The sequence below is a fragment of the Anneissia japonica genome, unplaced genomic scaffold, assembly GCF_011630105.1.
Source record: "Anneissia japonica isolate Jap-2015-1 unplaced genomic scaffold, ASM1163010v1 scaffold3940_len624931_cov186, whole genome shotgun sequence".
NCBI lineage: Eukaryota > Metazoa > Echinodermata > Crinoidea > Comatulida > Comatulidae > Anneissia > Anneissia japonica.
Window position 1 is genome coordinate 577,865 of NW_022713530.1, and position 12,276 is coordinate 590,140.

The 12,276-nt window shown below is 33.3% G+C and overlaps 2 protein-coding genes across 2 annotated transcripts in view; one reads left to right on the plus strand and one right to left on the minus strand.

Annotated features, from left to right (window-relative positions):
- The window catches only part of LOC117108458 (calcineurin B homologous protein 1-like), a 10,497-nt gene extending 5,753 nt beyond the window's left edge, over positions 1-4,744 (minus strand). The window contains exons 1-3 of the mRNA XM_033250470.1: positions 4,580-4,744; positions 2,654-2,726; positions 1,039-1,232 (exon numbers count right to left, since the gene is read on the minus strand). Coding sequence (XP_033106361.1) covers positions 1,039-1,232; positions 2,654-2,726; positions 4,580-4,646 — 334 coding nt within the window. The 5' untranslated portion in view covers positions 4,647-4,744. The remainder of the gene's footprint in view (positions 1-1,038; positions 1,233-2,653; positions 2,727-4,579) is intronic.
- Positions 4,745-6,206: 1,462 nt separating this feature from the next.
- Positions 6,207-12,276, plus strand: part of LOC117108470 (nuclear pore complex protein Nup133-like) — a 27,021-nt gene continuing 20,951 nt past the window's right edge. The window contains exons 1-9 of the mRNA XM_033250484.1: positions 6,207-6,479; positions 7,358-7,485; positions 8,020-8,123; positions 8,754-8,975; positions 9,478-9,549; positions 10,770-10,862; positions 11,530-11,643; positions 11,872-11,922; positions 12,127-12,179. Coding sequence (XP_033106375.1) covers positions 6,325-6,479; positions 7,358-7,485; positions 8,020-8,123; positions 8,754-8,975; positions 9,478-9,549; positions 10,770-10,862; positions 11,530-11,643; positions 11,872-11,922; positions 12,127-12,179 — 992 coding nt within the window. The 5' untranslated portion in view covers positions 6,207-6,324. The remainder of the gene's footprint in view (positions 6,480-7,357; positions 7,486-8,019; positions 8,124-8,753; positions 8,976-9,477; positions 9,550-10,769; positions 10,863-11,529; positions 11,644-11,871; positions 11,923-12,126; positions 12,180-12,276) is intronic.

Sequence of the window (12,276 nt, forward strand, 5' to 3'; positions counted from 1 at the left end):
GTGTGAAGGTGCTAGTGGAATTCTGACAAACGACGGTGAAGAAGCACCATAATGTTAATACATTGAACATACATTTTGGCCAGTTATAAACTGTTCATATATGTTTGGAACATTTTAATTATTGTACTGTATGCAAATAAAATGAATTATTTTTTTGGTCCGAAAAGTCTTGGTTAACGGAGGAGATTGAAAACAATTAATCAATCAAATTCTATTAATCATCATCAATAAATTCCATATAAACAAATAAGAAATGCAAGGATTAGATAATAATAAAAAATATGAATTTTAAAATAAATGCAAGTGATATTTAAAATTATGAAATGTACCTCCAAGAAACTCCAGGGAGCTTGTAAATACAATAGGAGCCCACCAAGCTCATGTATTTTATTTGAATAAACCTAAGGGGGAAAAAGGCTAAGCTAACAAAGCTGACCTAACAGACATAGAATTTAAAGTTAAAATTCAACTTCGGGGCAGAGTGGACAACCAAGTTCTCTATTTTGTTTTTTGCTGCAATTCTTTTTCAAATTTTATTGTATTTTGACCGATTTCACTGATATATATATATATTTAAATTTAAATTTTATTGATTGGCCTATTTTACTTGAATATTTTATGCTAATTTAATTTATGTTCTCATTGGCATCGGAGAGGCACTAGACAGTGATTCAGTTCACTTTTTGGCAATCCTGTATGGCATGTTGTTTTTTGCTTTGTTATCTTGTGTTTGTCAATTTTAATGTTTTTTGGAGGAAATAAATGAAATGAAATCAAGTTGACAAAAGAGGCTGAAAGGTTTGAATATATATCAATAACTAATAATGGTAGTGAGACCTATAATCCTATTAACAATAAGTGGCCTAATAATAATAAAAATGATTTATACGTATTATTATTTCTCATGAAGCAGAAATTAACTACCTGTACTAGGAAACATATTAAAGCAGGATGGGATTGTGTTTGTAATTAATGATATTGACAGTGGATCAGGTTTAAAGAAACCATGATACAAAAAAAAAAAATGACAGCACTTACATTTAAGTTTACTTTCAACACTGTTGACAGCAGCCTCACTATCACTCTTCTTGATTGGTCGAAAAATTGCCAATGTTTTCATAAAATTTTTGAAGTTGATATTTCCATCTTTACTGTCGGAAAAGAAAGCATGTATGATCCTGTCCCCTAGCGGATTTACAGCAAGTTCTGGAATTCGTAGGAGATCCTGTCGTCTACAAAGTAACAAATATGATTAATGAAAGCAAAAGAAAGATTTATATTTTTATTACCATTGTAAGTGGTGATTCCTTGCTGTTGAAAGGAATAAATAAATTAAAATTTTAAAAAACCCCAAAAACAAAACAAAAAAACTCAGTAATATTATTCTTCTAAACCCTGTCCAGACATGAATTTTGAAAGTGCCTATATATGGTCATGATGTGCCTATATATAGTCATGATGTGCCTATATATGGTCATGATGTGCCTATATATGGTCATGATGTGCCTATATATGGTCATGATGTGCCTATATATGGTCATAATGTTCCTATATATGTTCATGATGTGCCTATATATGGTCATGATGTGCCTATATATGGTCATGATGTTCCTATATATGGTCATGATGTGCCTATATGGTCATGATGTGCCTATATATGGTCATGATGTGCCTATATATGGTCATGATGTCTAAATATCACAATGACATCATTACATCATGACCATATATAGGCACATCATGACCATATATAGGCACATCATGACTTTATACGGGCATACAACAGTTTTTTGTGAAATAAAATCTGAAAGTCTGGACAGGCCTTCACACTCCCACGTTGGAATAGAAAGTAAACCAACAAACATGGATGTTCAGTGTTCTCAACATCTTAGTTGTTTTTAAATTGTAATTTATTTGTGTTCCAGTTTAATTCATTTTCCTTTGTGATTTACTACATTTAAAATTTTTAGTTTGAGTTATGTTGATTTTGTATTATATATATTTATTTTTAATGGATTAAATGTCACTCAGGAGATTGACATGGCCATCATTTCCTAATAATACTTTGATGAGGGAGGGTGTTGGATGGAGATGGCCTTGTCAATTGCTTGAGTGATGTTTATTCAACTTGTTTTTAAGACATTGTTTTCTTTACTGTATTCTGTTTGTAGTTTTATTTGCCATTTATTACATCTACTTTTGGACGAATCTTTTATCATGTAAAGTGTGCCACTGTTTCAACAGTGCAGTTTCCGAATAAACTACTATCATTATAGCAGATAGATGTGTTGAGCTTATTACTAAAATATGAAAATTCAATTATGAACCTTTCAATTGAAACCCAGAACAGTAAAAATATTTACATTGTCCAATAACATATGTAACTATAAGAAAGTATAATACATACTCCAAGTATTGAAATACACGCCATCGTGTTGGGAATCAATATTTCGACATTAATTATGTCATCATCAGGAATGATAACTATAATAATACTTAATCTTTTCATAGAATATAATTCACTTTTTTATGTAATCCTCCACTTTTGTTTAATTGATAGTATTTTAAATAATTAGTTATGCTTGTTCTTTTATTATTGCCTAAAAAAATAAATATATGAAATAAATAAAAGGAAACAAAAGAAAATACACACCCAAGCCTTCCACTTCCATCTTTGTCTAAACTCGTGAACCTACTGTAAAGCCTCAATATCTGTTTGTGAGAAACTATAACAAAGAAAATAACATTAAATGTGATAAATTATGTATTACCTATTGTATTATCACATGGTTAGGCCTACAGGCTAATGGCATCAGACTTTCAAGTTAGAACACAGGTAGTTAGCAATAAACCCCAAAAGCAATAACCATAATGGCAATAATTTGAAACGGCAATACCCAAAACAGTAATTACAATAATGCCAATAACCGAAATGGCAAAAAAACCAGAATGCAAATGTGAAGCATACAAAGGTCATAAATGATAGCCTAACAAATAAGAAAAAAAACCAAGTGCAAGATCTTGATTAAAAAAGCTAAATTTATATTAGAGCGATTAATATATATTAATAGGAATGATGTTCCTAATTCTGTTAGTTATTGTCAATATTAATATCATTATTGTTTTCATTATTATTATATTCTATCTTAAATTCTAGTGACTCATTGTTCCAGTATAACCACATGTCATAAGATCTAGAAATACATTTAAATTAGAGTCCATGGCTTATATTAAATTAAACAAAGGTCTAAAAACATGCTACTGTTAGGGGGCATTTGTGAATCACTACTTTAGTAAAAAATAAAAAGGTGGGCTAGCAAAAGAAAACAGTATAGGTACATGAGAACACACTGCCCATAGGTAAGAAATGAAATTTAAACAGATTATTAATATGCTATTGGTGGTGCCAGCAGGAGGAGGGGCAATTTCCCGCTCCGTAGGACAGGCCTGGACCCCCTGTCGTACGACGCACGACTAGGTCATCGGATCAAAAATATAAAAAAATATTAATTTGCCTATCTAAATAACGTCCAATCACTGGAGCATCATACTAAGCCATAAAAACTCTCCCAGTGAAACCTAAAAGGGAGTTTTTATTCTAGGCTGTCGACCGAGGCCTCATCGGCACCTTGGCTCGAACCCCCGTTGGATATGTCAGACCCCTTGTCGGTAAATTTCTGGTGCCACTGCTGCAGGAAAATAGGAATTTTGGAAATAGAGGGTAATTATAAATTTCTCCTTTGGGCCCAATACATACAGTTTTTTTAGGTTCCTTTAAAAAGGAAGGAAGTTTTTATAATTTCTAACTGTATTTTAAACAAGCCAGATTCAATCACTTCACGCGCAATACAATAGCACTGGTGGCAAATTAAAAAGATGCGAGTTAGGGGTGTTTGCTATCTGGCCTGGAGGATTATATTTTTCTTAGTCATTGATTTATAGTCCAGGTATGACAACGTCAAATGTTCTCTGTAGCTTACTGTTGCGGAGAGTTCCACTTCCTGTAGCTAACAATTGAAGCATTGATAACAATTCAATTGAGGAAGTATGAGCTATCTCACTACCGTCTTATTACAGGTTTCGATGCATCACACACAGTGTTCCAATTTCCAAAGAAGTAACATCAACTTTTATTTTCATAATTTTATATATCCTTTATTGATAAGTTCACTAATCAATAATTATCACTGAGAAGGAAAGAACAAACTCACTTAAGAATAGGATGAGACCCTGGTAAATAACTGTATTACTCAGCTGTACATTTAACAAGCATAATCCACAACTTTAAAATTTAAATTAGAAAAACATTAAAATTGTAAAATACTAGGCTCTCTATTAAAAGCAGATAGTGAGTGATGTTATTAGAAAACAAACATTTTATGTCATAAAATAAGGTATCGCCACAAGCATACATTTTTTGAAGTTGTACCTTCGGTACGAGTTCCCCAATATGTAGTCTATTGGCCACTATAAGGGCGTGTTTAGCACTCACAAACTCAAAATAGTGCCCTGGCTAGGCCTAAGCCTACAGAAAGACAGTACCGTTATACTTTACAATATAAAAGTTATTACTACTTACAGCCTGTTTCTAATTCAATATCTCGAATCTCTTCATCCTGCAGAAGTGTCGAAGCGTTAGACCCCATTTTCAATAATTTCTTTTCTTTATTCTCTACAGAAACTCTACACTTTTACTTCCTTGTTATGAATCTGTTCGTCTGTCTCGTTTTTGCTTCGTCAATCGTCGTACGCGTCTCGCTAGTAATTTTCTATGGACAATTTCATTTCTGAGGAGGGATGTACAGAATTGGGATAATATTTCATTTTCAAAAAAGTCTGAATATGACGACAGGAAAATATTCAAAGACGATGCGATTGCAACAGATTGTAGTTGTTGGATATACACGTAATTGGTGATATCATATAATTATTTTTCATTTTAATAATCATAAATATTATTCCACCAACTGAGTGAATGAAGTATTCTTTCGAAAGTACAGTTTTGAAATGAGCTCTTTATCAACAATTTTGCAGTTTTTCGAAATTTAATGTGACTAATATAATAATTACTATAGTCACAGCACGATGCCAAAATCATTAAAATTGTAAGTCCCACTGAAAAATCGAAGAAGAAAGTATCAATTTAAAATTAACTTGCTCATTCTGTAGATGCAAAGTATTAACGTCAGGATCATTATATACCATAATTTTTACACATCGAAAAAGTGAAAACAGAGAAACAAATCAATGTGGAAAATGATTCTATGGCTGTCTAATCTTTTCTAAAGGAAAGATATTCCAAATTACCATTAGTGGTGTATTGCTGTTGTTTAGTGCGGCCTCTAATCAATCTATCAGGCCTATTAAGTTTGTTATGCAGTTGCCATGTTGTAAATCACAGACGAATCACGAAGAGAGTACGGTAATTCTTTGATGAAGAGTGGTCAGGATGTAAGGGAACTACCAAATGATTTTTTTTTCTTAGAGGGGATTTTCGATATGACATTAATAATAGAATCAACATTAAAATCATTTTTTTTGCAATTTTTTTAATGAAGTTATATGCCATTATATACAATTTACCGTGAAGTCACTGGCGAAAAAAGTAACAAAAGATCGTGTATTAAACAGCGCCGTGTAGGGTATCCGCCGCGTACGATCTTTGCATGCATGCTGTAACCATGAAGGTAACTCTTTTGTTATGACAACTGCTGATGTATATCAAGTCCTATGCATAATCCTATCATCGGCCTGTAAGAAGCTTGAAATGGCCGAACATAAGCCAAGGGTTTTTTTTTTTGTTTTTTTTGGTTTTTTTTTCATTCAAACCAGAAAGATATAAACATAATACACATAATTACCATTCAAAAGTATAAATAATATTAATAACATAGGCCTATATTTTAATATCTTTTAAAGTTAAACAAACTAAATTTAGGTTAGGTGAAACATTCCGTTTTCAATACGGTTCATAATTAAAAAAAATTCTCAATTGTTGAAACGGTGACATATAATATGAACTGATGATAGTTCATAAACGTCAGTAATTTCAACTCAGAAGTGGATCCTCCACTGGTGGATTCTAATTATAGACCAAAAGCTGCAAAAGACCAATCAAAACCCCGGTCCCTGACCAGACCTGTACAAAGACTTCTTTTTTTTTTCTTTTTTTTCAGAGAGTAACCCTCTAGTGGGCGCTATATTCGTTTTTTGGAAAAGTGTGCGCGCGAGCGTGTGTGTGTGTAAAGTTGGTGTGTATAGCCAAGGTAAATAGGTAGCTGGGCCTAGGCTTGCAAGGCTTCCTTTGGGTTTTTCCTTTTCAAAATGTCCACGCCAAAGAATGTAAAGGGATCTTCATACCATCGGTACTCATCATTTGGTTCTGCAAGATCAAGTAGATCGACCGGTCGTAGAAGTATGGGGATTTTCAATACGAGCAGCAGAAGATCATTTCTTCCCTCACCGAACGTCAGTACACGGTAGGTTTACTGTTTGGCCGCCTAGCCAGGCAGGGACAGGAGGCCTTGTTTACAGTAGGGCCTAGGCAGGGGGCGAGTACCTAGGCTAGGCCTAGGTCTAGGCTAGATCTGGTCGGCCTGAGTTGTTTGTACAAGGCAGGCTTAGGCCTATGTTAGACCAAGGAAATATACAGTATATTTTACAATTTGTTTCCATAAAAAAAAAATCTCCTCATGTCATGGGCTGGGATGTTTAATAGATTAATATATTATTAGCATAGCTATATATTTGTTTACACCCTGTGTATGAGTGTTAAGCCTTAATATAAATGGAGCATCCTGTTTCGCCTACATAATTGCCATTATTACATTTATCACAATGAATGAAATATACAACATTAGAAGATATACAATCTAATGGAGGAGAGCGTATTATACTATTAGATGTGTAGTTGCCGGTACTGTGAATAGTGTGTCGGTGGTGATGATTTACATGATATGTATATATATATATATATATATATATATATATGTATATATATATATATATATATATATATATATATATGTATATATAACATTTTTAATTCCTATATTTTATTCCCATAGTACTACAATGTAGCAATAAAAAATAATTCCCTGTAGATTTTTCATGTTTTTAATATAAAGTGACTATAATTAAAGGATGAATTGTAACGTCAGTTACCAAGTAATCCCCAAATGATTATAAAGCATATGGTATAACTGGAAAAAAAAATATTGTAGTAATGAGTACCCATAACTGACTGACTAATAAATTAAAATTGTTACAATATTTTCATGAATTAAGTTATTAAAATTTCACTAGGATAGACAATATTTAAAAATAGACAAAAATTATGGTCTTGTATTTTGCATAGGAGCCCTGCAACTCGGAGGTCCTTTTTACAGTCGTCATTCCTCGCAGAAGATAGTTCATCAAATAAATTGGAGAGTTACGGATCACCTTTACCTGTCTTAGTTGCAGAAGCCCTCACTCTTGCTGACCGTGAGTTGTTGCTTATTTATGAAGTGGGGGTGTCTATTGTATAGTTGGGCCAAATCCCTGTTTTTGTGCAAATAACCCTTTCTAATAAACCAAACCATGGAAGTGATGATGAAATCATCCATCATTTACATGCTTTACTCCACATGTTAGCAAAGTGTGACCCACAGGCCAAATGCGACCCATCTGTGATTTTGTTGCAGCCTGCAAATTGCCTCCTGCATCATTCCAAGAAGATTCATCCCTGCACCACAAGAGCTCTCCTCCTGAACCTTTTTTTGATTACTAATGGACCCCCTTTCTGCCCCCTCCACCCTCCCCTTTAAGGAATCCAGTTTACAGACCTGGAATATTATTAAATTGTTCCCAGCATGCTTTTTAATTGTATTTTCTCTAAATTTTTATCTTCTAAACATCTTTGTACAGATTTTATATATACAAATTAATTATTTTAAACAATAATATATTTCATTAATTTATTAAAAGGACAGAATTTTCAACTCGGTGTTTATTTTTTATTTTAAATTTCCTTATTAGGTACTACCCAGATTACAGTTAAGGTTGATGCTTCAGGATGGGCATGGCTGGTGTGTGGTCGAAAAATGTTCATCTGGTGCTTCGAGCAAAGAAGTTTTGCCAAGGTAATATACCTGACGTTCTCTCACTATAACAATTGACTTGTAACATAATGGAATAAACACAGTGATGTTTAAAAAAAAAACAAAGTCTCAATAAGACTCGCAGTCTCTGCCAATACGGAATGAGTTTCGTACGATTCCATCGTAACTTAGGGAGTGGAATTTATTTTTGTGAGACCTCATGATGTTAGTAGGACTTGCACCCTGGACTCAGGGAGTGGAAGACATTGACCAATCAATCGATCAATGAACAATCAATCAATCGAACTGTAGTCTTCATGCAAAAGCCTTTTTGCTATCTATGCGGTGAACATATGTCCAAAAACAATGCAACACATTTTTCATTGCCACTCACTCACACTGTCTTTATTCCGCCAGTCGTTTTAACATCAATAATAAGAACCTGGCAAATTAAGAACGTACAGGTTGTAATTTTGGAGATTATAACCCCACCCAGTCTAAGTTTAAAGTTTAAATTATGTTCTTATTTGTAAACCTCAGTCTAATTACGTTAATTGAAACAACATATATTGGCTTACTTGTTAAAATTTAGGATCTTAAAAACAGGATTGTACTAAGTGTACAGTGCCTTAACAGATTTTCACCATTATGCATCTGTTTTATATTGTAAAGGCAACAGTTTTTAAAGAATTAGCCCTGCCACCGAGTGAACTAAGCCACCAAGCCAAGTTAGCTGGTATCGTGGTAGGAGAAGATGGTGTTGAGATGGCAGTCATCCTGGTTTCTCCAGAAGGTATTGTTCGCTACTGGCCTAACATCGCTAATGGTGAAGCCTTCATTGAGATCAGTGCTGACTTGGATGGTCAAGAGGCCTTCTCCCTCACTACCGTCCAGGTATTTAATTGTCCATTGATGGTTGATTTAATTTAGTTGATGTGTTTGGTTTTTACACGTGCAGTTGTAACAGTGCAAACCAGTACAATTTTTGTTATTAGAATACAGTGTTCTCCTCCATATGCCTACAATTACGTAAGATTATTATTAAACATAAATAGTTACAATCCCACACAATGTTTTCTAAACTGTTTTCAACATTTTAAAGTGTCCAGCAAGTTTTAGGAGAAATTCAAGACAGCCTCCCGCACTTTTGTCGAAATCAACCCATCTCCTGGAAATTCATTATATTTACATGTTTTTAGTACTTTATTATCAATTATCTCCTGGAAGTCAGCTGCTGGTGATGCGTATCACCGTGTGTAGCAAACTAAAGGTAGCTGTGTAAACCGCAAATAACCAGATCTCTTAAAAATGGCTTGGAACTTCCAACTTAAGACCCTTGTGTTGATGAATGGAATTTCTGATACTCATCTCATTTATTGTTTCCTTTTTTCTGAAGCCATTTGGTTTTATTTTAGCAACGACTACCAACCAACTGTACCTCTTCTCCCCATCAACATCAGGCATTCAGGTAATTTATATCTATATTGTGTGATAATTTAAAAATAATATAACAATTTAAAATATCCTTTTAAATGTATTTTTACCATGAAGAGCGTGTTTATTTGTTGAAAAGTATTATAAAATTATGTTTATTACATCATTACTAAATTAGGATTGTGCTTAAGATGAGGATGTCAATTGCATTTACTTACTTTAAATAACTTGTGGGATGTTTTCCTTCTGATTGAAAAATATCTTTATCAGATTTTTATTTTGTTTTTATATTTTGAATTTGCTTTTATTTTATCTTCTGATAATACTGTAGAAAATCCTGTATAAAAATTTGATCAAAGTCAATACCGTAGTTCCAGCGGTATAAGCTGAACACAAAATTGGGCCGATGTTGAGAGGTGGGCTTACACCTGAGGAATCCCCTTTTCAATCAAAAGGCAATTTTTCACCACAGCATGCCTAATTAAGCCAATATTTGATTTTTTTGAGTATTTTGTAAAAGCCAGCTAAGCTAATCATTCAAATTGAACCCTGGGCTTTTGCCCGAAAAAGGCTGGTATGAAAAATTGGGTGTAAAGTATGGGGTGGGCTTATGCCCGAGGTGACTTATACCCGAGGAACTACACTAGTACCGTAAAACCTTGAATTGAAGCCGGTCCTTTTTTTTTCTTTTTGAGGCTACTTTTGCAAAGTAAAGAGGGGTGCTTCTTTTCAAAATAAATGCTGTACATTTAGGAAATTACTACTAAAAACAATAAATACGGCCACTGTAACATCAATCTGTATCATTGATTGTATTAACCAGCATTAAATCACCTAAAATCCTGTATAAACCAAGTGTGTTTTCAATTTATTATGTTCTTTGAAATTCATGTACAGTGGATATACTGTACTATCTCGAAAAGAAGCCCATCCTACCTTACGATGGTTAGAAGCCCATGGGCTTCTTTTCGAGGCTGCTTTTGCAAATAAAGAGGGAGGCTTCAATTTGAGATGGGCTTCTCAAGATTAAGCCCATTGGGCTTCAATTCAATTTTTTACGGTTAATTAATTTGGCACTAATGAATGTTTCTTTTATTTAAGTATTGTTGATGTCAGACAATTGCATTAACTTATGTTTTCTTTTAATATTAAAATATCTCTTTCTGAATTTTGTCTCATGCTTATGCTGTTTTGTTTATACTGAAGTATTGTTGATGTTACAAAGTCAACTTAAGTGGTTGTTTATTCTTGCAGAACACAGTTACATGTTACAGCTTAAGTGAAAACTCTGGAATGCTTGCTAAGTTCTCATCCTTTTTATTTGGTCATCAAAAATCAACAGCTCCTGTAAGTTCTTTATATCTATCCAAGATATCTGTCATCATCATCATCTAAATCAAAAAGGATATTATATATTATTTACTATATTTGAAATCATCAGTATAATTATCATCATCATCATAAGTATCATCATAATCATCATCATAATTGTTTTATATTTGTCATAATCATAACCATTGGTTCATTGTCATCCTCATCATAACCCTCATTTGATTATTATCATCATCATCATCATCATATCATCATCATCTTGTTCCTGCCATAAGGCCAAATAAAAAACATTATTGTGTTGGCCACGCCCGAATGACCCAAATTTTACGAAATTCAGGGTCTGCGATGTAGTTATTTTTTTTTACTACAAGGAACAATATTTTTTTTTTCATGAGCTGATAAGGCTGAAATAGCCTTGTACTAGGCTAGGAGGCCAAGGTCTAGCTTATTTTAGTGCGCGATACAAATCCAAAATTGTTGTATTACTTTGTGTATTTTGTACTTTTTAAGGGTAAACACATTTTTGGTTTAAAAAAAAAGTTTTCCTACCGACCTATCCATTTTTTGGATTTTCCTAAAAAGTGGCCAACACAAAATTTTTTTTTTTTTGGCCTAATCAGAATTTATCATTCTCTACACCCCATTATTGAATGAATAGATTTTAATGAACTGTTATTATTAGGGTGTGAGGAGCATCTTGGCTGGAGAAGAACAAGAATCTGAAATGCTGCCGCTGTATGTCATTCATAATAAATATCTACAAAAATGGCTTATTTCAGATCCAGGCACCGAGAAGGTAAGTATTTTTTGTTTCATTTTTACTTAATTTATAGATTTCACTGTATGAGGATTAGGAGGTTTTTGGTGTTCCTTTGGCTTGCTGTAGTTTGAATTTTGGGTTCTGCCGCTGAATGTAGTTATCTACATTTGGCCATAAAACAAAGTCTGCTACCTGCATAGATGTTCTGATCTTACACAGTTTTACTAATCCATAATTGAATCTTTTTTCCTGTTTATATTTCAGATAGTCTATGAAGTTAATGTTGAAGAAATGCTTCTTAATGAATTGAGTAAAGTAAGTGGCTGCACAGTGGAATGATAATAGATTTTTTTTTTAAATTATTGAAAATATTTTGCAAGGGTGAAAGCCCTATCAGTGAAAGCATTACTTTTCATTGAGGTCCTCGAACAAGACAAAAGAAATATTGGAACAATAGAACGTAAAATACATATGCAAGGTGCTTTAAACTTCTGTACAGTATCCTCATCCTTTTTTCAGGATTCTTCTGATAGTGACATGAATGTACATTTGATTAGCGGCCATTTATCTGGGTAGGTTGAACTCGCATGTTTTTCATTTTAAGAGGCTATACAAGATTATAATATAAACATTGTGTCTAAGTATTCTATTGAAATATAGTATTAGATG